The sequence below is a fragment of the Haliaeetus albicilla genome, chromosome 4, assembly GCF_947461875.1.
Source record: "Haliaeetus albicilla chromosome 4, bHalAlb1.1, whole genome shotgun sequence".
In the NCBI taxonomy this organism is placed as follows: domain Eukaryota; kingdom Metazoa; phylum Chordata; class Aves; order Accipitriformes; family Accipitridae; genus Haliaeetus; species Haliaeetus albicilla.
The window spans coordinates 16,956,666-16,983,633 of record NC_091486.1 but is presented as its reverse complement, the minus strand read 5'-3'; the positions used below and the strand labels follow the sequence as shown (position 1 = coordinate 16,983,633).

Genomic DNA, 26,968 nt, shown 5'->3' with positions numbered 1-26,968 from the left:
TGATGACAGGGAAAGGAAATATCAAAGCCTTTCCTTCATGGAACGTGGAGTTCCTCTGTTTGGGTATTTCTGGTTATATTCAGTTTGTTATTTAGACTGAAATGTGTATGTGAGCATTGCAAACCATGAAACTTTCTTCCTTTATAGGGACTGGTCTTTGGGAAGCTCAGCAAACTTCCAGCTAATCAAACTCTCTCCCTTTGGCTAAAGTGTTAGAGGCTCAAGCTTCTAGCATAGACCCATCCAGGTTTAGTTCACACTTTCAGCCCAGGTTTCTGCACAAGAAGTTTGATTGAGTTTATCAGAATTAGCTGATTAAATGAGGTTAGTCTGTCACCATGCTCTCATTTTGGACCAGGTAACTTCAGTGCTGTGAAACATCTGCCTGGATGTGGAGATGTGAGACTGCCTCCTCATTTTGTGCTGCTCTTTCTTGACTTTCTCATCACTGTACTTTTTTTGTCAAGTTTTTGCCAAATATCAAACCAGGTGATGCTGACTGTGACCGCATTCCCCTGTCACTCTTAGGCAGGAAAGAGGACATCACTCCTCTTAAATTGTCAGGGCTGTACCTGCAATAGCTATAAGAAGTCTGTGTGAAGGGATATAAATGGGGAGAACAAAGCATTTAAGGATTTCATACAGTAAAGGGACCAGTGTCTCACATGTGCAAGGGATGGGGCTTACTGCTACTATTCAACACATCAGGAGCAGTGGGGGGAAGAGTAGGAGGTTCTCTGGTTGTTTTCCAAGCAGCACATTTTTGCAATATAGAAACTAAATTTACCTTTACCTCCATGTCCAAGAGAAGTATCATGTCTCATGTCTTCCCTTAGCTTATGACTCAATGTCACTATTATCAAAGTATGCAGAGAAATAAATGACCATGAATGCCTTAAAATGAATGAAAATGTTGAAGCAATGGTTTAATTCTCCCTGCCCTTCATTTTTGAGTTTTTGGGATTCAGATTTTCACATTTTCTTCCTCTCTGGAAGCCTATTCATGTGATTCTAAAAGGTGGAGTTTTGAGAGAACATCCTGTATTGCAAAATTCCTAGTAACGACGTTGAGATGCTGCAACATTTCCACACTTGTTCTTTGGCTTTCAGAGTAAAGTAGTAGAAATAGCATGCATTTCTGTCACTTGTACAGTGACAAGTTAAGGAAAAGTTTCACAATTTAGATGTTTGCTTGGTTTATCTGGTAGAGTTGCCTTGTTTCAAAACAGAGTTTGGAAACAAAACAGAAATTTAGCTTGACATTTATGTGTATTCCTTCTAGCATGCTGATGACCCTGATATCTGTATACACAAGGCTGTGACTCATTAAACCGTCAAGGATGCTTACTTTAAGACTGTAAATGTTTTCTCCTAAATTTGGCAGGGACACTTCAAGATATTAGAGCATTGGATGACATCTAAAAATGTCACATAATCTGTGAAGAGAAATGTATCAATTCTAACTAGGTGACCCTCAATTCTAAGTCTCGATAGTATTCCATGATCAATCATGGATCAAATATTTGTCTATGAATAAAAGAAAACTGGTAATTTACCAAAGTTGGAAACAGCTAAGTATCTGCAGCAATTGAGTACAGTATTTAGAATTTAGGTAAGAATCCATGTTGGAATAGCAAAGAGCTGTTCACATTTTGATGGAATCATCTGCCCTTTTCTTTCAGAATGGCTTATGCTTCATTCCTGGTTTTCTAAGGAAAATGCATGGACCCACATTATTTTTAAGGTGGAATATTTGAGTGATGCAGCTGGCATCTAGATAATATAAATGATTCCAATGCATGAAGGCTTACATACAGCAAACATCTACTTTAATTCTCTTGAGCCTGTTCTTTTCTTTCCACTAGAAATTAACCCTTCGGTGTGCGCCAAATAATGGTATCAAGAATAAAGCACATGCATAGTTTGAAAAATTCCTTAAAGTCCCTATAATATCCAGAAGCATTGTTTTCCTGTATCAGATTTTTTTACTAGAAATGCAAACATTTGTATTGATTTACCTTTAATGAAAATTAGTGACTCCAAGAGTAGTTTTTATAAAGATGTACAGTTAACTTTTAAATTACTTACTGTGGATCTTTAATTCTTTTGAGGTGTTCACTGTTTTTTCACTGAATCTTTATGAAAGTCTTTAATAGAGTTGATAAAGCCAGATGGTAGAAATGGTTGAGTTGTTACAGGTAAGAATATTTTTTTTTTTATTTGTTTGTGTTGTATTTTCTGCAGTTCAGTCCTGGTCCAGGACTAGGAAAATGCTATTATAAATGTCAGTAATTATTAATTAGAAGAGATTGTATAGTAATGGTGTATTGAATACATGCAGAAAACTGCACTTGCCCAAAGCAGAAAGTCCTCATTTTCTGAAAAATCAAATCCCAAACACCAAAAGCAAAGAGTTGGATAATTTTGAAAACTGAGCAAATCTGAAGTGATAGTGAGCTTACAGTAAACGAAGGTGAGATAGCTCTCATAAATAATTTGTAGTGAACGAGTCAGTCAGTTGCATTACCAAAGAAATTAAATTAGGCTATCGGTAAAGGGAAGCAAGGAGGAAGACATCGCAACGGAGGCAACTGTTACCATTACATAAGTCTACCTGCTATGGTTATCACTGATGTGAAACCTTGTGGAAGTATGTTTTATTGAAAATATTTTCAGGATTTCACTGATGTTTTGTGCTGTTGATAGCATATCCTGGTGATATGATATCCTTTATGTGATTCCACCAGATGGGCCATGCATTCTACCATAGCTATAGATGGGGATAAACTGGTCCATTAATAGAGTATATAATTAATTTCCATTTTTTAAATATTGTAATAAATAGTAGAAGGCTTCCAGAATTCTCAGAATAATATCCAAAGCAAGCACACGATTCACTTACCTGCTCCCTTGTTGATTGATGATAATGAAAAACTAAAAAAATTTGTTTCATATGTGCCAAATCCCTTCATTTCCTGCACAATGGGGCACACAGAAATTTTGGTAAGTTTCTAGGAAGTGTATTTGTGCAAAGCTTACAGACCATTCCTGTTCTTTACTCACTTCATTTGTTACTGAAGTGTAGCTAATCTATCACACATTCAGGGCGTAAGATGACTTTGTGGTGGCCAAATCCACACTGGCAGAAAACAGAAAATGGCTACATGCAGCTGAATCAAGCATCCAAAATGGCACATGGATGGAAAAGAAATTTGATCTGAATTTTGAAATTCAGTGAAGTATCTGCCAAAGTTTTGAGGTCCTAGTAAGATATATCATGAACACCACCACATAATTCTCAAGAATTTAAGCAAGCTTGCAATCAAGGGACAGTCTTCAGTGAGATATGAGGCAAAGTTTTAATGTAATTTTATTTCCTGCCTCTCCCCCTTTCTGAGTGGGTGAGTCTTTCTGAACTAGACTGGCAAAGCTCTTTCTTAGCTTTGGAGCCTTCCCTATGCTGTGGTACTAGGTATTTGTTTGTGTTTGGGACATGAGAAGAGTCACTCGGGTATCATCATCTGTTCCTCATAACAAAATAGTGAAGAGATTCAACAGAAGTGGTGAGTTTGAGAGATGTGGGAAAGAACACCTTCTGGACACTACTTTTAAATCAAAGTTGTTTCATCTTGCTTTTGTTTTGGAACACATAATCAGCATGGTTTTATCTATTATTTTTATGGCAGAAACTTCCTAATCCTTCCCAGCACCTTTCTGTGGGAGAACAAAGGGAGAATTTGCATGAGAATATAGTCAGTCAGAAAGGAATGCTAAAGCAAACTAGATAATGATGAAATTGATGTCTGAATTATCCTTGATAATGTTATCAGGTTAGAAGGAAAGATAAAAGTCACCTTTGCAAGCTCTTCCTCAATGTTGTCGCAGAAGAATGCATACCTGCAATGGAAAGAAAAAAGTGAGCAGGCTGTGTAAGGCAAGCAAGGTTGGAGTCAGAAGTTGATTAGATTTTGCTACATAATATATTTTGTGTAATTTGTTGTTTTCAAGGTGTTGGATTTACTGTCTTAAATTAATCCTTCAACTGACATCACTAAAGCAAGGGAGTAGTGCTGGGAATGAGCGAGGCTAAGTGGCTTGTAGTGTTATGGCTAGAGTTAGAGCCAGAACAAGACTATGGATCCAAACAACCAGAGGCTTTGGGGTTGTTTAAAATATGAACCTCAGCTTTGAATACAAACAAGAAATCATGAGTGAAATAGACCCATCCTGCATTATATTAGTACTCAGGGAGAAGGGCTTTAGAGTTTTTGCAATAATTTATTGCAAATAATATCATTTAGTATTAATATAAACATTTTAAGAATTCAATAATGATATATTTATATTTACCATAAACATCTTTAATTAACCGAGCTCTACTAAATATTTTAAACAAACAATAATCATAAACTTAAAATCCGACCTTCTTTCTGAAAAGAAACAAAAATCAATTTTACTGGGTTTTAATCTTCTCTGTAACTGGAACAGAGAATATACACTTCTAGTTCCATGAATAGTAGAGACCACTACTATTGAAATTTTAAGATAATTTTATTTAAATTAATTGGATTATACATTAAAGATTTTGCCACCAGTAGCAGAGAAGCAGATACATTTTGATTATCACAGCTTGTAGCTCTAAACACACAAGCTACAATTGAAAGGTTCAAGTCAGAAAAAATAAAGATATTTTAATGGACACATTGCTGATATCACTCTTTAAAAAATAAAATTTTATACCAATTTAAATTGGGAATCATGAAGAAAACATCCTGCTCCCAGATGGACAAACTTGGCAAAACAGGAACAATAATTTAAAAAAAAAAAAGTATCAACAATTTGTGTAATGAAAGGAATAAATTGTACCTAAAGTACAAAATAATATTCTCCAACCCAGCAAGCTCTTAAGCATATGCTTAATTGTAAACAGGTGAGCAGTTCATCTCTCTTTAATGAGACAAATGAGAAGTGAAATGCACTTATGGGGCTGAGACCTAACATAGGCATTATTGACTAGAGTATTAATCAATTAAGAAAGCAATAAAAAAGCAGTGGTAGGTATGTACATGTTAAATATGTGGGTTAGTGCTGTTGTGTTTGACAAATTTGTTTCTTCCCTATGAACTGTGTAAATGAATCACATTGTCACCAGGGAGATGGACTACAGGTGGGTTTCATAACCCGCCTGGCTTTCTTAACTTTAGCTATTTAAACTATTCATCTAATCTCCCTCTGTAGCTAAGGGGGAAGGGAGACGTTTCTGGAAGCTGTTTTACCTTTATCATCCTTTGGAGGTACCGATTTCTCTCTTTTGACTATAAAAGGAGCCTAGGTGACTCAGCTTAAATTAAACTAGATACGTTTGTCTGGTTACAGTTAAGTGAAAGGAAGTGTCCTAGGGTCTAGTGTTAGAATAAATGAGATAACTATGCACACATTGAACTTAATGAATCTCATTGCAAGAGATGGATGTAAACATCAAATTTAACTCCAGTTGTGCAGAATCTGTCACTAACGGCTTCTAAAAGGTTAGGCAGCTCTTCCTCACAATGACACAAAGCACAAATGAGTATAAGTATTAAGCTGCTAGCCTGTATGTTTGTTACTATGCGCAGTCCTACTGAAGTACAAAATTATTTACATTTATAAGATTGTAAAAACCTGTAAGCTTGAGATGAGAACAATGGTGGACAGATGTGAGACTGAAACCTCTCCTGTCCGCAAAGCAACAGCCTTCAGCATATATCACCTGGCTAAAATAGCTTATGTGTTCATTCAAATGCATAGCCACTCATAGTATGTGATGTTCACTGGGTCACGCTAGGGGAATACCTTTTGCGACACACCTAGAGCCCTGCAAATGCTTTGCAGCTTTGGTGCTGATCCAATCAGGCACAGAAATAACTGGGAATTGACTCATGCTTAGAGGTGGATACTTGCTGTTAATCCCAGCTTTTAAAATGTACACAGTTTGTCATCGTTTTCATTGTGGTGAATGTGTGTGTCTGGCCACTTTTGTTTCACAATTGTCTGATGTTTGCCATGGACTCTTTTTTCAGCTCATGTGCTGCAGTCATTTGCTTTTCACTTGAAAGGATGTAATCAGACAAAAATCCCTTCAAAACCAGTTTCACTGAAGAAACGACCTAAGCAGGAGGAGCAAATATATGAGGTAGGATGGAGAGGAATGTGTTCTGACCCTGAAACATCTGCTCTTTTAAACGTGACATTACAAATGTTTAACCACATGTGCATTTTTCACTCTTAAAAGCTCAGCTAAGGAGGAGGAGATGGGGAGTAAGAGACAAAGAAAATGGGATATTAATTATGTTTCCATATGAAACTGACCAGTGAGATGCTACAAAATTATAGATGATACTGGACAAGAAAAGTAATATGAAAATACCTAGTAAGGCTGGAATTATGGTCAAAATGAGATGCATTTGGGACAAATACACAGTTGTGAGTCTACAGAAAAACACACAGAAATATGAATACTAAATGTAAAGCCAGAAAGGAATTGAGTAAAATGTACAGTTATGCACGTGCTTGAGTCTGAATATGTCTTGTATTGCTGCACTTTTCTCATATACAACCAAAGCACATGCCTAGAGTATTTTATTAAATAGGAATAGTATGTCTAGTAACATAATTGAAGTATAGCACGGATTTAAACCAGTTTCTCAATGGGGGCTTTTGTCATTAAAAAAAAAAGCCACTGTCATAACAGGCAAGAAATGCAGAGGCACTTATCTCACAAAGCCTCACAAAGAGGTGTTGACAGGTTCTCTGCCCACAGTTTCTAAGGGCTCTGGCAAGACAATTGTTTTTATTCCAAGTTCTGAATGAACAGAAATAGTACTGAAGCAGAAATGGGAAACAATAAATGAAATACAAGATGAAAAATCCGGCTAGCTCTCTCAAGTAATCACCTTCAACTTTTCTCTGTTGCTTTAGATTGCAATAGTGAGTGCTATACTACTCCCTATGTGTGTGAAACTCTGGAGATAACAGTCTTCATCTGGCAAAATAAAGACTGTGTGAAATCGTATTGGAACACAGGTTTTGGTACCATCTTGCAATGAAAATAGGTGCAAGAGATGCAAATCTCCATCTTAAACAAAGGCAAATGCAAGTTCCTTAGATAGCTAAATTGTCCACAGAGCGTTGGTTTGGTCGATGCTGTGCTGGGTACTGTGTGCACACAGAGCTGATGTAAGCTCCCACAAAGACGATGAGTGTGCAGAAGCAGGCTAGGAAGGAAGCTTCCCCACCTGACTGTGCGTGGAACCGACGGAAGCTTTGGGGCCGAGTATTAGGATATGAATATAACAGCACTGAGGTGGCTTCCTGTGTTCCAGGAAGCAGAACTTTGTCCTATCTTGTAAAGGAATAGAGTTTTGTGAAAGGTATTTGCACAGTAGGTCTAGCAAAGCACCACCAAAGCCCTGTTGCGATGAAAGCAGCGGTGTAACTGCAGTGTCCGCAGTCAGGAAGCCCAGGTTCACCGACGGGGGACAAGGGCAGGGTGCATATTTGGGCCAGGAACAACGACACTGAAAAGCAGTTGAGTCACAGCTTAAGAGTCATGCCATACAGACTAAGGTAGCAGGAATTCAGGGGAAGTTAGGCACATAAGGCTGTGCGGTTGTGGTTGGTTTTCTCCCGGTAAATGCCCCGTCACTGCAATGTCTTCTGTGGTGGAGACACACAAAGCACCTCACTCCACTGTCACCATTACTCCCTAACTGGAACAGCCATCACGTGCAGCCATGCTGAATCCAAATTCTTGTGCAAATCCTAAAACGTGTAAAAAGCTGCTACCACAGCACATCCAAAGTTCCGTACAAGCATTAACTAATTAGCTATCCTAATGTTCCTGTGAGACAAGCCGGTCAATTGATTAATCCAGTTTTCAAAGGTGAAGGGTCACCTGGGTCCCATAATAGGTTGGGCCATTAAAGGGTGAAATCTTCTGAAATTTCAGCTCGCTTTTTAAAATCAGGGTTTTGATTGACTTACAGATACCCTCCCCCCCAAGAATGTGAATTTCTCACTTTGTGTTTGTAAAGACCCAGGAATAATTTGAAGAGTCCCTTTGTTGTATAAATTTAGGAGTATGGACAATCGGTGATAGCAATTAGTAGTACAAATCTCTTAAAACACGAAAGAATGCTGTTTTGCTGCAGGATGAAAGACCTCTAAGTAATGTTCCTCATTCAGCTGTTTGGTTTTTTTTTAGCGTGTGGAAGGCACAGCTCCTTTTCACCGAGAGGCTCCGGGGTGTCTCTCCCTCCATCCCACCTTGCAACGCTTCCCAGCTTTTCCCACCTTGCCCGGCTCCTCTGGGCCAGGCTGCGGCGGGGAACCCGCCGCAGCCTGGCCCAGAGGAGCCGGGCAAGGTGGGGGAAATTTGGCAAACACCCGCCTCCCCCCTAACCAGCATCGCAGACGAGATACCCAGCTGTGCTGCTGCCCCCTCCCGGGGCGAGGCGCGGCCCCTTTAAGGCGGCGCGGGGCGCACTGTCCCTTTAAAAGGCGGCGGGAGGCGGCGGTGGCGGCGGTCGGGGCTATCGCCTGCCCGCCGGCTTTTACACCCCCCCCCCCCTTTTTTTTTTTCTTGCCGGCCCCGTCGTTCGTAGCCGCCCGTTAAAAAGAGGAGGCAAGATGGCCGACCTGGGGAGCAAGGGGGTTACCGCCGGGAAAATCGCCAGCAACGTCCAGAAGAAGCTGACCCGGGCGCAGGAGAAGGTAAGGGGGGGGGCTGGGGGTTGCCGTCGCCGCCGTTTTCCCGGGATGCGGGGGGCGATGTGGGTACCGGGAATGACACCCCTTCCCAAAGCAGAGATGCGTCTCGCAATGGGTGCAGCGGCGACCCTGCCCCTCCCTTACCCCCCCCCCGGGGGGTGCTGTCAGCTGCCTTCTCTGCCTGCGGATTTAGGGCCCCTCTGCATCCTGAGAATGCAAAATATCGCTGTAAGGGTTTACCATCCGTCTGCACGCTCAGGATAAGCAGAAAGATGGCATCGGATTCAGCTGGGAGAGGGGAGGAAGGCACTTTTTTTTTTTTTTAATATGTAGATGCTTATTGTTTCAGCAGGAGGAGACCTTTCTATGGTATTTAGGTTGTGCTTCATGCGACGATTTCAAGAGCCGTACTGTGTTTTGCGGTAGAGCTAAATACCTCAAAGCCGGTGAGGAAGAGGAGATGGGTACTGGCTTCCTTATCTCCTAACAGCATAGCATGATAGCTGCTACTTGCTTTTCTGACCTTGAGCTCCAGATTTTGAAATGGTGGTAAAGCAAAAGCCATACGGTCTTTAAAGATTGTGCCGACGTCTGCTGAGAGAGGGGTGGTTTTTGAATCCCGGGAGCCCTTTCGCTGCTCTCCACCCACCCCGGTGCCAGCAAAAGGTGCCAGGAATATGCAATGGATACTTTTCGTGTTCATCTCTCTGGCATGCTGCATCTGATGCCAGCTGCCCGCTCTGTGTAGGGATTATCGGACATTTTATGCAGGGACATTGATCAGCTGCTTTTTATCTCAGGCACGCTCGTCTTGGTTTTCAGTGATTTGCTGTGAGATGACATTGACTGAATAAGGACTGGTGCATCTTCGAGGGAGGGAGGGTGAACAGATCTGCCCACTGCTGCTCTTGTTCCCTGGGAGTTATCTTTAGCAGCTAGATTTAATCTAGGAGGTTTGGGATTGGATGCAGTGCTGGCCTGAGCCTTGTACCAATTGCTGACACTGTTACAAAATGCTGCTGGGTCAGAAAGGCAACCCAAACCTGTTGGGCCTAATGTTGCATGTGCTGCTGCCACTAGTTTAAGATCACTTACTGAGACTAGAGGCATGATTTGTACTTGCCTGACTGCTTGGAAAAAAACCCAGGCGAATAGCAGATCCAGCATGGAACTGGCTGCAGCAACAAGGTCCCGGCTTCACTCCGTACGTGAGAGTGAGCGTGGCCACATCTGTGGTTTTTCCCCTTACTGCGGTTTCAGGAGTGGACAGAGCAGGGAATCTGTCTCCTGGTATCTGGCCCACCTTGAACTCATCATAGATGCTAAATTCATTCTGTGTTAGCCACCAGATGGCAAGCATATTTTTAGTTAGTATTAAGGTAGGTGGTAAAGGCTGAGCTCCTTGGCCTGCTGATGAAGTTATTGTATTTATCAGTGCAGCCTGGTGCCAAGCGTGGCCTGCCAGGCCCTTCCCTGAGGGCTTCTTATCTGAACGCATGCAGGTTCTTTTCCTAGGGAGAGTTTTCCACAAATTCCTCTCAACTGGAGATCCAGTTCACTTCCTTGCTTATTCCCTGGTGGGTACTGGGGACGTGGGAATGATGACAACAATAATAATCAAGAGTTTAGCTGCCTATTGCAGGTGATTTGCACAATCTGAAATAAGTTGTTTGTCACTTTACACAGAAAAACCACAGATCGTTTCCCTCTAAGGAGAAAAGGAAAACAAAACCCCGAGCACTTGTTTAATAAGTTAACACAAATTCTAGGCCCTTCAGCTGTTTTTATCCGAAAGCAAACAAAATAACTTTGCTCTCTGGGCTCTCAAAAAGGGGAAAAAAAAAGGCATTGCTTGCTTCATCATCTGACTTGCCCCTTCATACTGCTGCAGCTTCATCTCTAACAGTTCTTTTGTGGAGTGTTAGGTGTTTTAAACTTGTCTCTAAGGGATAAACGTTCACTGAGGCAAACATGTGAATGTTAACTTTCAGCTGGTGAGGAAAGATACAGCTGAATAAAAAGTGATGAGGAAGGCACCACAGGTTATGGCACTATATTGGTGTTAGTCTTGTGGTATTTAAACTGTGATACTATGTTTAGCAGGAAGGGTAAACCGCAAGTCTGGAGGTAAGGACCAGGTGTTTAAAAAACAATAATAAAAAAAAGAGTGAGCAGGAGTGTGCAGGGGTACATCTGGGTACACAACAGACCAAGCTCTTAAAAATGTATTAGATTTTTGTGAAGGGATGTTGACTGGTGTTGAACTTTCCTTTTTGAGGCTTAAACAAGCTGACAGTGTTCCTTTTACATATCTTCCTTCGATTTGAATCTAGGATAAAAATTCTTCCCTTCAGAGTCATATCTCCCTCCCAACTTGAGCCCTGAGGCTTTGACTTCAGCAGTTTCCTTCGTGGTGAATTTAAGCCTTATGTTAAGTAAAGAATGATGTCTTTTTGTTCAATGCAGAATTCACACTGAAACCCTGTACACATCCTTTTTTCCCTTCTGAGATGGCTATTATGTAAAGTATGTAAGATATTTCTTCAAAAGTACTGTTTGTTTTAAGCCTTTCAGCAAAACTATTGGCTATTTTTGGAAGATGCTTTCTCAATTCCACAGGAAATGTGGGGCAGAATGGTTGACTATGCTGTTTGCAAATGGGCTGTGCACCCTTTTAACCTCTCTTTCTATTCAAAGGTAGCCTCAAGTACAACACTTGGCAATAATTTGCCCATTGTCCAGTGAAATGTATTGAAGTAAGTTGATGCCTCTGTCCAGAGGAGCCCACCTAGCAGAAAGGACCCATGCAACCATTGCTTACTCGATGTATCATCCTTTGCAACTAACAGTTAGGAGATTTAGGCTGGAAGTCGTGCTTTGTTCATCCTGTAGTTAGCTGAAGGATTTTCAGACCGAGACGTTGAGCTCTGAACCTTTCATAATTCTAAACTTCTTAAAATGGAGTAAAATTGTAATGCTTCCAGTGTCATGGTGTCTTGGAGAGTTTGCAAGCTCTTTTAAACTGCCAATAAGGATTCGAAGTGTTTTTTTTTCTTTATGTCTGTAATCCATCATCTTGGTTAAAGTTTATGTTTCTGCTATGTGATCAACTTTTGTCTTATACTTTTGAAACTTTTAAAAACCTCTCCAATTTCCACAATTCTCATTTTTCTCAGAGTGTCCTGTTTCTGGATGTGTCAGACTGCACATGCACAAACATTTCTGCTTTGAACAAAATAAAACAGCATCTTGGTGACTTGATGCAATCCTGGTGCAAGGGTAACTCCTCTGCAAGGTTCCAGGAAGGGGGTTGAGCTTGGGGAGCAAATGGATGGGGGTTTTGTTGCTTGGCTGGCAGTGAGGGTCCTTGTCACAGGATCAGGCTCTTTGCTTTCCTCCAGCAGGTTAGGCAGAGATTCAGGGTGGAAGGATGATACTGGCTGTGCGGGCACTGGCTGATGATTTAAATTGCATACAGATTAATAGGCACGTCCGAGGAGATGAATTGTAAAGTTGACATCGGAAAGAGAGGTGTTTTGTCAGGAGCTTTTTTGCGTGGAGAAGAGTAGAAAGGGATGAACTTATTTTTCCCTTGCTAGACTTAGACTGAGAGTGGGAAGTTCCTATCCTATAGGAGTGGTGGTCTCTTGCTCTCTTTTCATTACAAAGCTGGGCAAAATGAGGAGCCTGTGTCCCATGACATGAATAGGCTGTCATATTTTTTTCATGTTTTTACTCTGATGCACCAACAAACCAAGGCATCCCCTTTTCTCCCTCTCTGTCCCTAACCAAAGGGGAAGGCTTTGTTCTAGGACCTGGCAAAGTTTAGTTTGGACATCCCAACTTCCTTGCATTAGGGGGTATCATTTAGGTCGTAGAGTCTGCCACTGACTTTCCATGTTGCCATGAGGTGTCACTTCTGCTTTCTGTTCTTGGCTTTCTTTATTTATCACACCGATGTTTACCCACATCTATATTTGCAAAGTTTCCCTGATTAAACCTTCTGTCAGAGCAAAGTTCTGCTCTCCTGTGGCTGCACAGTCCAAGGAGACTAGGCAGTAGTCCTGGTTTCACAGGGCTAGCGTGACCACAGTTGTTGGTAGCCAGGCTTGCTGATGCTTATTGCCTGCCTGCTACAGTGCAAAAAAAGATTTATATGCTAGTAAACCAAAGGAAGCAATTTGCAGTCCAGCAAGGAGAAATAACCAAGGACACTGGCCCTGAAAAGGAAGGGGGAGGATTGCTTTTGGCAAGCCTCTGTGGCATGATGTCTCAATGCTTTTTCCAATTGATTTGTCTCACGTAACAATTGTAGTAGCACAGACTGTGTCCAGAAAGGATCTTTTCCTTTTCCAGAACCTTAGGTTTTGTTTCTTTCCCCTTGTAATCCTTTGCTGGATGTGAGGAGGCTGTGATTTGGGTGGAAAGGGGTTTGCAGGAGGTGCGTCTTGCATTTTGAGTTTGCCCTGACAAGACAACCCCCCCCCCGCCCCAGACATGTGCCAATAGGTGGGGCATGGCATGTGAGAACACCTAGAATGAAATCTCAGCCCCGTTGAAGCAGGTGGGAGTCTATACCAATAAGCAGCACCCAGAAACCTTAAACCAAATTTAAATACAGCTGTCTTCAGGATTCAGCTGTTGGAGGCTGCCTGATCTGTAGAACCTCTGCAGGTGGGGAGGGAGGCTTTACGTAAAAAAAGGTAGATGCAGAAAGGTCTGTTATTGAGGAGTAAGTATCACATCTACCTACTTGGGAGAAGTTCCATACTGGTTTTCCTTCGGGATCCTTCTGTCTCTTCAAAGCTTCCATGGTTTTTGCTTGTCTTTGCGTAGGGTAGGATGGTTTGGTGGCAATCTGCCTTGTTGTGCCAGTGAAGTACAAATAGCCTGAAGACCTACAAGAGTTGCTGTCTTGCTGATGTGGCAGGAAACTTCCTTTTTTTTTCCTGGAGGACTCCCCAGATGACAAGTAAAGGGCTTTTTACTTTGTATCTGTTAGCTTGCTTTCTCAAGAATGCAGGGCTTAGGTGACAGGTAGAGTCTCAAAGGTACTTTCTGCCTAAAGGTTGCTGGAAACCAGGCCCTGGATAGAGGATAGAGATCTGAATTAATGCCCCTAACATACAGATGATTCTAGTATGAGCTCAGACTGTATTGCTGGGTATCAGATAATCTGCATGGGGCAGGGAGGAGGTGAAATAGGAAACCAGGCTCCACATGGTTCCTTGCCCATGGAATGGTTTGATTGGCAGGGTGCTTACAGCGCCCTGCTGAAGGTGCCCCTCTGGGTATTGGCAACAGATTTCTTTTAAGCAGCAGAATCTCACAGATGGATGAATTTTCTGATTGGTGAAGGCTCAGCCCTATTCCTGGTCACTTTATCTTCCCTGTAAGTTCTAGTCTTACAGCCAGTCCTCTTCAGTGCAGTTCTTGTGAGATCAGGTTCATTAAGTAGGATCTGGAAGATCTCTTGTCATCGAAGACTTTTGGTGAGGCTCTAGGCAGAATGGAGTTAGTGTTGCAGAACTCATCTGTCAGGGGGGCTGCCATCAAACTTTTCTGTCCTCTCCCTCCATCGTGCATGCTGATTGATAAGCAAGGTTTTGTGTTTCCAGGCACAAACGTTTTTTGCAACATCACGAATGATCTTGGCATGTGACTAGCAAATGACATGGCTGGTGGCCAAGCCATTGAGGAAAGCTGTGTGCAGCCTGAAGTGTTCAGCATCTAGCTGGACTGGGGTCTTCAGGAATAATGCAAGTTTTCCTTTGTTCCTGGCTCTTTGGACAGACAGACAAGACCCTGTTGCTTGAGACCAAATGTGTCATAAAGTTCTGGTTCTAGAAACTTTTGGAGTGACAAGAGGGTAGCTTAGGGTTGACAGGTATTAAAAGTGGCTATTTTTTTCCACTGTTGTGATGGTGACCGGACACCTGAGCTGCCTGCTGTGCGAGTTCTGCAGCTTCGAAAGGATCATCTTACAGTCCTGGCTGTCCACCTGTAAATGCAGGGATCAGACTGTCTTCCCAGAAGTGCTGTACTGGCAACTTGATGTTATCATGAAGATAGACTCAATTTGCCCAAGCAGAACAGACTTACAGCCCTGTCTTCTTCAACTGGCCACAGCACAGCTCAGCTGCCTAAGTGGGCCAGGAGACAGTGCATTCTCCAATCCATGTTCTCATGAGGTGAGAACAAATATTAAAATATGAATAAAGCCTCGCTGGAGAGCTGCTGGCAGGTGGAATAGTGCATTAAGGTCCATTTTGACATCAGCCTGTGTTTTAGTCTTCTGTTGAGGGACTGTATATTTGCTTTTCTCCAGCAACTGCAATATTGAATGCACAAGTGCCAGCAAACCTGTACCATTCTGGCATTCATACTGCTGAGGTAAAAGGGGACATCTCTCACAGGAAGGGGTTGGAAGAGAGAAGAAAGTCATTTACATTGTCTTGCTAGTTAAAATAAATTTTAAATATGGTATTAATTGACTATTTAATACTGTGAGAACAGGAGCAAGGAACTTCTGCAGATTTGCCTGAACTATTTGCAGTGCTGCAAGGGATGAATAAATCTTGGCAGGTGTTTTTTCAGCAGGTGCATGCAAGTGACTGATGGACCTCAGACAATTCAGGTTTCCCTTGGAACATTTCCTGGCTTTGCTAGCCTCTGAAGCTGCTTGATCTTCACAAAGCTGGCAAGTACTGCAGGGTAGGTCCCATCCACATTCCTGGAGAAAAATTGGAAATACAGTTATTAGCAGAAAATAGGATTAATGATTTTTTTTGTTTTGTTTTAGCTTACATTTTCATTATGGTAACTTGTTTGCATAGTTTTGTTTCTTAGCTGCTACTCAGAAAATACCTCTCTTTAGATTTGTAGTTCTGTGGTCTGAAGGAACAGCCCCGGTAGATGGGAATACAAACTCTCCAACCTGAATAGGTTGTACAGTTGTTTAATTAATTTTTTTCCTCCACTCTTTTTTCTAAGTTTCTACTTGATTATGTTGGGAGCTTGCATTCAGGAAGGGTTTGGACACTAGTTATATTTTGAGGAAGACATGGAAGCCAGAGCTTGGGGCACTACACAGACCTAGACAGAGGTCTCACAGAATCACTATGAAGCAGCTTTATGAAATGAGGAATATGTACTGTGTTTTCTCAGATGTCTGCAAGTACACATGTATGACATAGATTTTTCTATTATTTAGGCTGTGCTGGAGTAAAATTTGCTCAGACCTGTGGCTGGCAGGTTAAAGTTTTTGACAGTCAGCATTTCCAGAGGGGTGCAGTTATGGGAGTCATAATGGCCAGACAGTGTTGCGTTTCTTTTTGTCCCTTTCTTTAGAAGAAAGGAGAAGTCTGGGTGGCAGTTTGTTCTTAATATAGGCTGCCAGACAGGATGGAAAGTGCAAACTTTACCAATAAGGAGGAAAGCAGTACTTAACAACAATTAATCCCTCTGTGAAAACCACAGGCCACATTTAATCTCTTGATGATACACAGATACCGAAGTCTGAAGTACTGGCCTCTCTGCAAGGATTTGACATGCAGATTCAGAAAGCTGGTAACCTGTTCTGAAATAATTTATTTTTTGGTAATTCTTCATTGATCATGTTTGGTTTGTCTCTTTTAAGTAGGTTTAGAACTTTTTGTTAAACTTGCTTTAAGAGCCATGCTAGTTTCTCAATTCTTTTCGAAGGTACCTTTTCAGGAGGGAGATTAGAAGTTGATACAGCTGAAGTACAAACATTTTTCACTGGGCAATTGTTAATACCCTGCTTTGAAACGGTATTAGACGGAACTGCAATGCTTGTTTGCCAGCAGAGATGGAAAGGGAACTTCAATGATACAGTAACTACAGTGTTTGAAAACACAGCTAAAAGTGTTCATGCTTTTTGGTTTTTTTGCCTTTATGCTACGTGGCCTGATTGCACATTTTATCAGGCCAGAAACAATAATATGTGACTTATGTTCAAATTCAGCTGAGTTGGTTATTTGCAGAGTGAATTAGCAATTCTATCCCATTGGATTTATTTGGAATGGTGCCAGCAACAGACATGAACATACACCGAATGAGGTATAAAGAGGTATATTTGAAGAAAAAGTAGATCTCTGCTTCTTTTTCCTTAACAGAAATGGTAGTCCCATAGCTCTCTAGTACCCTTGTAGGTAATGCTACCCATTCCTGTAAATTATAGTAAGTCTTGATCCTACGAGCTCTGGGAGTTTTGAGTGTGGAAGGACCAACCTTATTTCCATTCCTACTTTCTCAGCCATTGTGAGGAAAAAAAGGGCAAAAACTTGAGGGGAAAAAATACTATATTTCAAAAATGCAGGGAATTCCTTTCCTGTAATTTGAATGTTCAGCTCATTAATTTTGAATTTTCAGGCAGTCAAGCACTGTCTTGGGGAGATACTTTCTTCCCCCTCTGTCTGTGGGTGCAACATGACGCCTCTGGTCCAAATGTTGATTCTGGCACAAGAGACCAAAAAGGGGATTGAGTTACTGTGGCAGGGGACAGCATGTTTCAAAGGTTGCTTTGAAAATATATTTTGGAAGAATTCTGGTGGGAGGAATGTCAGGCTCTGAGAGAAATAGTGGTCATGAAAAGTTTAAATCTGTTCAGAAGGAGAAATATTCTTGGGATTCTGCATTGAAACACTCCTTAAGGTGTAGGTTCCTCAGTGGAGGAATGAAATGACTATTCTGTGTATTGAACTGACTTCTACAGTAGGAGAATACTAGGGATTTTTCTCTTTTCTGTCTGTTTAGACTGAACAGTCATTGCAAAAGGCCAAGCCTAGCTGTGTGTTAATAAACTTGAGCCATTCAAAGAATGTACCCACTCTGATAATGTTTCCCTCATCATGCATACAGACGGTATGATTATTTGTTAGTATCTGCAGTGTGATTGTATTTATAGATTACCAAAAAAGGCCATTCCCTATCCTGAAACAATTCCAATGTAAATACTGGACAGTCTCAGTTCATTAAGATACTTCTGGTTTGTTTCAGTAAAATTCTGTATTCCAGAAAACTTAAAAGGGTTTTCAGATATTTTTGCAGAGGTTTAGTAAGGATGGTTTTGTAGGCAAGGGTGCAGGGGTGGTTTTGTACAGCAAAATTTTTATGAAATACATCAGCGGAAGAAATTGGAAAAAGGGATTGGCTTGCTTTGGAGAGGAAGAGCAGCTGTATGTGCAGGGCTAGGAGAAGAGGGTTTGGAGCCTGACTGTGGTGTAGTGGTGGTGGGGGTCAGAGAAAGTCAGAGGGGTGATGTGATCAGTCGATCATAGTGCCCTGTAGTGGTACACTACATCCATTTCCTCATGGTCTGGGACTTGTTGGTGAATCAGTATCAGAGCCAGTTGCTAGACTAGAACTTTTTGCCAAGCTGGAGGCTTTTGCTCTCCTTATTCCCTGACCTTTGGTGAACATAAATAGTTGGGGGAGGAAGTGTACATTTTCAGGGCTGGATGTCCTTACAGTGAGGCTGTGGGTATATTAGGAGAAAAGAGCTGTGTTGCTCTGCTGGAGGAGGGTGATCGACTTAAAGCTAGGGTGTTTTTAGCTGGAATGTCTTCTAAGTTGTCAATCCCAAGTCTCCAGTTGAGGCCTTAATTTTTGAAGAGGCTCTTTGGGGGTGCATTGTGGTGCTTTTTCTCTCCAAAGACAAGGTGGCCCACATGCTCAGCAACTACTCTGGCAAAAAAGCTGGTGAGCTTACATCCATTCAAAGCAGGAGAACTTGCCCTATCAAGCCCAGTTTTCAAATCTGCTGCTACTCATCCTTCAGCTCTTCTGAAGTAGAAGCAGTCCTCTCAGGTGGAAAGGAAGAAGAGCTGTTCAAAAGCTGCCTGGGGAGAGCCAACAAGAGCTGATCGTCTGTGTTGTTCCCTCTTTGATGGGACAAGCCACACTGTAACCCAACCTGACAGTGGAGGGCACGGTTCCTAATTCTTTCCCCCATGTCTGATCTCTTGCAACTAGTGCCTTCTGGCTCAGGGAGTCCCAACAGCTGATCCAAATGTCTGTGTCTTTTCCCTTTGCCCCATCATGCATGTTACTTGTCCAGCTCTGTTCTGCATTTGAGAAACTCCCATTCTTGTTCAGTAAGGTGGTCGTGAACCCGTACAGGAGCTTTCCTAGCCTCTTAAGGGCTCTGCATCCAGCCTGTCCTTTCTAGAGCCCCCCCCTCACGTCGTTCTGCCTTATAAGACCTCCTCTGCCCCTCTCCCTCCTTCCTAGCACACACCTGCTCCTTTATCTCTTTCTCCAGCTCAGGCATAGCCCCAGATGCCTTTTATGTTTTGACCCGATTTGGTTGCTTCATTTTGCATTAGGGCCTGCGTAAAAATAAAAATACTTCTTGCAAATGTATCAACATATAAAATGAGTGTTGCAGAGGAGGAGGCGGAGGACTTGAGAAGGGGGATTTGTACAAACAGCACTATTTATGCTATCTATTCCTCTTACTAGTGTTACTGTTGGCTATAGATAGGGTTTAATTAAGCTATGTTAAATGCCTACCCAAGTAATAGACATTGATGTTGCTGAAGTACTGTTGCCTGGAATGTCACATTAATGCCAGCTGAATAAGTGATGCCATTTGGCCTTATTAACTACAGAGCTATGATGTAGCTACTATCCAGCTCCACAGTTGTGCCCACTTTTTTTTTGTCTCTGATTTGGTGTCTGCTTAAGACTGGGACAGATAAAAGGTAGGGTGGAAATTTACCTGTTTTCTTGGAGACTGTTTGACGTTTCCTGCTTCTTTATTTTCAGGTTACTGATAGATACATATTTGCCCCAGTCTCTGGTTTGCTGAAAAGCAGGAACTCTGGGGAATTCAGTGTTTTTACCCACCTGCTTTGAATAAGAGCAAACCAAGTGGAAAAAAAAATTGCCCAGAAACTTATGAATTAGGCACACAACCGCATATGGCCAAGACGGCTTGGTTGCACAAGCACACCTAACAGCTGTGTGTTCAGTGGTCTGTCTCTTGGGCAGTGATGTGGTAGAGTGGTAGACATGCAGCTTGCGCACCCCAGACTCAACAAACCAAGGCTGACTGGTCAAGATGACCATAATGGAGCCTATGTGTCTTCTGGTGAAGCTGTGAGTTTTCAGCACCTCTGGTATCAGGCAACCTGCTTAGGGTGTCAAGGTTGAAGCATTCAAAGTCTGAAAACTCTGGCTTAAGCTCTTAAGATTCTTCATCTCTCACACTTCTCAAGGTAGGTGCCTGCTTCTGGGTTTGTTCTGGTGGAAGAAGTCACCACTTCTGAATGGTTATCCCGCTGCCCTGTTTCCTGCTCTGTGCACCTGCCGCTGGAGCACTTTGTGTGAGTCTCCATCTGCTCGCCTGTAGATAAAATCTTGTCTTCGTCAGACCAACAGTTTCAACTGACCTAGCTACTCCCACTGGGGCAACAGTTTCACATCACTTTTAAACCACATCTACCACTGAGATGTGTCATCTTCAGCTGCTTCTTTTCTCCTCCTTTCTGTATGCTGCTGCTCCGTTGCCATCCCTCTGGTTGTGCTGTGTTACCTGTTTTTCTTTCAAGCCTCTCCTCACAAATAGGTGCATTTGATAGTAAGTTCTGGATGGGGGACTAGAGGGGCAGCAACAAGTACAGGTACAGGGGAAAGAATAGCAATCCAGTGTGCTCAAGAGAGGATCTGCCCTTAGGTGAGGGCAAAGTGGAAGTACTCCCAAGTTTGACCGGGTGCAGGTATGCCTGAATCAAGCAGGACCGTGGGGCAGTGGGGTGGTACCTGAGCCTGGGACGTTGGCCTTTCTCGCAGCTCAGCTCGACTAGACCTATAGCTAGCACCTGACTTCCTAATTTTACATTCTCTTTCCCTTATATTCTGACCCTCTGAAACCCCTGACTGAAGGATATAAAATAGATGATGAAAAAATTGAAAATGAAGTCTAAATTACACTTGCCAGGGTTTGGTTTTTTTTTTTCTCAGGAGCTTGGGTGGTAAAAGAGCAGGACATTTCCATGTCCTTCTTAAAGATAAATAGGGGACTGAAGAGTAAAGGGTAGGAGAGGGAGACATCTATGCTTTCTTTTTAACTGCTAAAATCTGTCAAGCAAATGAAGAGATAAATAAATAAAACCCAATATGTTTTCATAATAAACTTTCATAAAGCAAGGCAAGATCAAGCATTTATAGAAGGGGGGAAAAAAAAGTCCACGAAACAACACGGTGAGTTAGACCTGGAGGGAAGATGATGTATCAGTCGAATGTTTGGAGGTTGGTGAGGGGGTGGGAAGATAGATATATCTGAGGAAGAAAAAAAGCAAGAAATAATTCTTGTTTCACTTTTTTGTATACTGTTGGTTATAGCCGAGAACCAACCCTTGAATTTATGCTAGGGTACAAGCTTAGCGCATGGGTTGTACCTATCGTACAGGGCAGGTTGGTACCTATCGTACAGAGTAACATAACAAGACTAAATCAGCTAATGTAGCAGAAGCCTTTAAAAGGAATGTGGTTTTGAAGGTGCTTGGATGGCCTAGGGGTAGGCAGAACTGAACTACATGCAAGTGTGTGAGCGTAGCATGTGACTGCAGAGACCAACCTATGATGTCATGTCAGTGAGAAGAGAAATTGCTTTCCTATACTGTCTGTCACAACACAACTCCTGCTGTATCATGACTTAATTTAGACTTGAATGATGCTAGAAGCTAAACTGCAAAAACTGTGGGTGGAGGAGGAAGGAGAAACAACCTACAATGTTGGAAACAGTCAAGAGGCTAAAATCATATAAAAAATCCTGGAACGTCAGGATTTGGGTCAGTGCTGTATGTACACCGGGGGGGGCCCAGTGAGTTCAGCAGCTCAAGACTTGTCCCTCTTCTAAGTGCCCTCCGTGGGAGAAGAGATGGTTTGGTTTGAGCCCATGGTTACGTATGTAAGAGAACTTTTCTGCTTGACTGATTTACCATGTGCAAAGGTGGTGAAAGATAATGCTTGCAAAACATCCGGAGAACCGAGGATTTATTTATGTGTTTTTGTAAACATGCTGTAGAGTTGCCTTGAGGAAAATAGCTCTTGCATCGTGGAGATGTACTCTGTATTTTCCTAAACTGCCAGGATGGCTGTTTTCTTGTGGAAAGCAGTCCTTCTAAAGGCTGATGTTAGAAATAGAGAAGGTGTATTAATTTACTCTTGCAACAATGAATACAGATTTTTAAGCTAGAGCTTTGCTGCTACTCAGATTTCAGTTTAGATCAAACAATTAATATTCACCTATTTCCACAGCCAGCTTTTTGGTGTTGGGGCCAGTCTCCCACTTGTACTGGCCTTTTCATTGTTGAGAGAGCAGTTTCAAAGAGGTTTGTGCTACATCTTGGTCATTTCTGAAAGTCACTTGAGGGATTTAAGTATTATCTATTTAAGTAACCACATCCTTAATGTTAGTGCACTGTCTGAACAGGAAAGGCTCTCCCATCACCCCCATTTCATTTTGTTTCATTCTTAATGTAACAGGCAGCACAAATCAGTTGTTACTGTCGAAAAAACTTTGTCTTTACTGTTGATTGCCAGACTCCTGGCTGAATTCACAGTAAATTTCAGAGCTTGGGCTGGCAGGCATGGGTGAAAAATCTTTCCCCCCCCTCCCAGCCCGTTCATGCGCATGGTAAGTTGACCGTGACTTACTGCACGTAAAGGGGAATGAGGAGTGAGGCTACGGCTGCACAGATTAATGAAATTTAACGGATTCTCTTTCTGGGACAAAAGAGAAAGCAAAATGATGTTGCAGTTCCTTGCTACCTTAATTTAATTTCATGGTATTTGATGGATGCTAACAGCAGCTTTCCTTTCCTACTAGTTCACGTTGCACCAGTGTGCTTTCTCCTGCAATGGGTGCCAAAGCCTCTTTTTCAGTTCCTGCTCAAGGTGAATGTTACCGGAGAGTGGTTAATGTTCAGAAAAGCTGCTGTGATAGTAAAGAGTCTGAGTGGCTTCTCCTTCGGTATCCCAAGGTATCAGCTCTGATAACTGCAGTGCAGTATGGATGCCAATGAGCTGAACAACTTACCAGAGAAGGAGGGGAAAATGATGCTGCTAGCACTTCTCAAGATAATTTTCTTCCACACAGGATAAATGATTCATCCGAAGTCACTCTTAAATTAGGTGAGAAGATGCCCAGGGTGGTTGGGAGAGGGGAGGAAACACTTCAATTCAGGACTGCAGTAAGTTGCTATCCAGCCAGGTGTCCCTGGGTATGCCAGGAAACTCTTTCAGCAAAAGTGCCCTTCCCGCAGTGCTCATGTCCTGTTCTGGGGAGCTGACTCCATAAATGGACTATTTGGAGGCTTCGGAGCGTAGTATTCCCAATTACATTACCTGCAGGGTCACCATGCCCTCTAATGCAGCTTGCAGCCAGAGTGGCTTTGCCCTGTCATAGTTACATGCTTAAAGAGCATTACTCTCATTATCCAGGAGGGTGTATTAATAGGAGTTGATGGATAATTGGAGGAAGGGAGAGGTGCTCAAGAGGTGAATTTGAGTTGGCAGACTTGTTATGCAGAACAGTGCAGTCTGCTTGTGAAAAAGTAAACCAAAGAAACAGGTCTGAGGGAACTGTCCTGCCTTGAAGAGCTTAAGGAGGCAGATAGCAAGGTGCTTGTATGGGAAGTTGGGTCATTAGAATTGTCACTAGTGAGTTGTGGTGGTGTATGAGGTAAAGTCAGTAAAGTCTTCTGGAATAAAATGTGGGAAAAATATAAAAAAATCCTTCTGTCCCTCCAGATCTTGGCAGCTAAATTGGAATTGCTCTAAAACCCTCTGTTTTCTAGCTCCAGCCTTCTCCCATGGTGTAAGAGGAGCAGAGCCCTACCCAGTGGGACATGGGGATCACAAACGGGAGGCAGTTAGACATTGCACAGCAGCCTGATCTCTGTATCAGCCATGAGTGGGCAGGGTTGGTGAGGAGTTGCCCATCTCTGTGGTGGACAGAGGAGGCCATGTGGCAGAAGGGAATGAAGGAATGACCTGGCCATCAGAAACCTTTTGATGTCCAGTAGCTGAGAACAGCAGTGTGTTGGGAGTTGTACAAGCAGTTTGATGAGGAAAGGAATGGAAATGTTCTCCTGGTCACAGAAGAAGATCTGATTGTGTAGAAGGAACAAATGTGTTTTAGGGAGCTGAACAGGATCCAGCTGCCCTAGGGGTAATGAAGAATGGGAGAGAGCAAGGGCCGGAGCGGGGCTTCCAGAGGAGGAAACGAGACTTTCTGCAGGGGAAGTGACACTAGTGCCAGTTCTTACCTGGAAAAGGGCTACTTTAGCAGGACCGGAAAGAAAGAGATTGCCAAAGAAATCCCTGGAGAGTGATGGTCTGCCTTGTCTTTCTGGAGCATGTGTTTGTAGGTGCCTTGAACAGGCTCTTAACAGCACCGCTGACCTTGGCAGGGGCTGCATGTGCAATGGTAACCCCGTCTGTCCTCAAAGTCCAGGAGACACAGATATGTGTGCCCCTGTTCCAGCGAAGTAACAGTAGCACAAGTTGGTTTCCTGGGTGAGTTAAAGTTTCATCATCATGAATGGGGCTGTGAATGAAAACCGGGATGGGACAGTGGAGTGACAGGCCTTGGAAATAGTCTTTCTTGAGAGCCTGCAGTACCTGCCTGCCAACCTCTGGTGATGGGCAGCAGGAGGCAGAGGGACAGCTGATGGCTCTGAGGGACGCACCCCGCAGCACATTCTTCAAACCCGGGGATGGCATGGGTTCAAAACCAGTCATGCTGTAGATGTGGAAGGGTATCAAAAGCATTGATGGGTATCTTTAGCCAGAATGAGTAGGGGCAAGGGTTGAAGGGGCCAGAAAAAAATTAGCTATTCTTGTGTTTTCAGTCTCCTGATGCTGAGGAACCAGGTGTCCTCTTCAAGGGATGACTAATTCCTTGTTTTGTGAAGTGGAGAACAGAAGGCAGAGCATTTTTTTTTCCTCATCAGGTGAATTTGTCAGGCTCGGAATCCACTGCCTTCAGAGCTTCCTCCTCTGTTCCCCCTTGAGCTGTTAGTGGATCTGTGGCACTAAGACTTGTCTTTTTAATGTAAACCTCAGCTCCCTTGCACATTGTAACATCACAGACTTGACTAATGTCCCTTTCTCTTAAAAAAAAAAAAAAAAAAAAAAAAAAAAAGAAAAAAAAAGTTGCAGGCAGGAGGGGAACCCTGTTCAGGCAGAGTGCATTGTTCAGTTGCTCTGGTTTGTTGTTGTAGGGTTGCTTATCAGAGCTGGGCTGTGAGTATTTATCTAAGGCCTTCCTGTTCCCTCCCTGCCCCCCCCCTGCCGAGTGAAACAGCTGGGGAAGATCTGGGAAGGGGAAACCTGGGGTCTGAAAGATGTGTAGACTCTTGTGCCATGCTTAAGTGCTCACCCGTAAGTAGTCTCTGGATGACGAAGATTAAAAAATGGAAAAGGGTGTGTGTGGCAAGAGAACAAATTCTTCCTTCATTTCTTTCCCCCCATTGCCACCTTCCTTAATTCTCTGACTGTAGTAACCCTCCGACAGTATTTTTAATCATAGAATATTGTCCCCAGTGGTAATGGTAGCTCTTCTACTAACCCCATGCACGTGTACCAACCTGGATAGATTTTTGATTTTTTTTTTAGTGTGTTATCCTGAAGCTGTGGCCAGGACGAGCAGGGATCTTAAAAAGTGGCTGGAAACTTGAGGAAGATGTATGAAAACAGAATCTGTTTTCATGGTGACAGGCTGAGAGATGAAAATTCATGTATAATGCTTTCTGCTGCCTTTGCTGTCTGGCTCTACTGCTTCCTTACTAAAATCCCTCGATCTGTTTTCTGTTTGTTGCTGTCATTCTCTCTAGTGTTTCTTCTAGCTGTCAGTCAGGGATGGCTTGGATTGCTTTTGCCATTTGTGTAAAGAAAAAAAAGGTGCAAGTCAGGATATCCTCTGCTGAAGTCAGCTGTGGCTGCCCTGGGAGAGTCTTGCCGGTGGGGAGGAGATGGTGCGAGGTCAGTCAGTTCCCCTGTCCTTGTGCTTTGTCCGTGAGGCATGCTGGACTGAAGCAACTCATTTCTTTTATGCTTCAGCACTAGTTCTAGCTAGTAACACATGGATGGCAAAAAAAAAGAGAGGCTTGGAGAAACTGTTGTGTATTTACCTGTGTTAGTATATCTTGGGACTAATACGTATGCATCCTGGATGCTTCAGTCCTGTCTCTCTCAAGCAGTAAATCTTACTTTGGCTGAGAATTACTATGTAGGAATGTTCTTTTGAACCTGTAGACTGGCTTTCACTGTGCAGTTGGTGTCCTTGCTTTTCAGAAGGAAAAGACCCTGTGTGGCTGAGATTCAGCCTATGCAAAGCTGACTCAAGGTTGCAGAAGTAAACAGTTTTTCATCCTGCTTTCACCATCACCCAGTTCTTGAAACCTGGAAGGCTGAAAAAGAGCCAGCAACACAATGAACATCTTTGTCTCCTCCAGCAATAGCTGGGCTTGCCTATGTGTCAGAAATCTTACCTTGCAAGTGTGTAGTGACAACGCAATGGTCTCAGCAATGTTAAAGAACAATGTTCAGGCGTTGTGAAATCATGCACTTGATTTTTATCGTGCCTCCTCAGGGGCTATGTGAGAATACTAGCCCCACTACAATAGAAAGGAAAGGTAATGATATGGAAAGGCTTTATGATTTGTACAAAACCAAACAGAGCATCTGTGACAAAGGCAGTTTTTCAGAGCAGCTTTTCCTGGTTTTGAAGGGAACTGTGACAGTTTCTCCATTCCGTCTGTAATAAAGGTTAATGTTTAGTATTGACCTACATGTAATTTAGGGTTGCATCATACCACTATTGCAGACTCCTTGTATAGGCATGGGCAAGTTACTTGTTCTCTAGAGGTCTCATTCTGACATCTGCAAGTGATAAAGAGGAAGTGATTCTGTGGTGGGGTGAAAAAAAAAAAAATCTTTGAACGCATGCATATGTGCAAAAAGCCACCACACTTAGCCTGCTGTCCTCCTGACAGTGCTGTTAAAATGCGGGTAAGACTGCCCTGCTCTCTAGCAGAAATTTGTTAGGCTTGTGTTGTCTGTGGTGGTGAAGATTGGCCTAGACAGACTGCCTGCTTTCAGCAAGCTTCTTTGGCTTATTTATGTCTGCTCTGGAGTCTGAGATGAGAAAGTATGTGTGTTTTGTGCTTGCAGTGCAGTACCAGTG

At 42.7% G+C, this 26,968-nt stretch overlaps 1 protein-coding gene across 18 annotated transcripts in view; it reads left to right on the top strand.

Moving 5' to 3' along the window:
* The first annotated feature begins 8,589 nt into the window (after positions 1-8,589).
* The window catches only part of BIN1 (bridging integrator 1), a 104,093-nt gene continuing 85,714 nt past the window's right edge, over positions 8,590-26,968 (top strand). For 9 of the 18 annotated variants that reach the window (XM_069781075.1, XM_069781072.1, XM_069781077.1 and 6 more), the window contains exon 1: positions 8,593-8,751. In XM_069781075.1, the coding sequence (XP_069637176.1) occupies positions 8,668-8,751 (84 nt within the window). In that variant the 5' untranslated portion in view covers positions 8,593-8,667. Of the gene's footprint in view, positions 8,752-26,968 lie in introns of all 18 variants that reach the window. The other 9 variants (XM_069781062.1, XM_069781059.1, XM_069781070.1 and 6 more) reach the window with 3 other exon arrangements.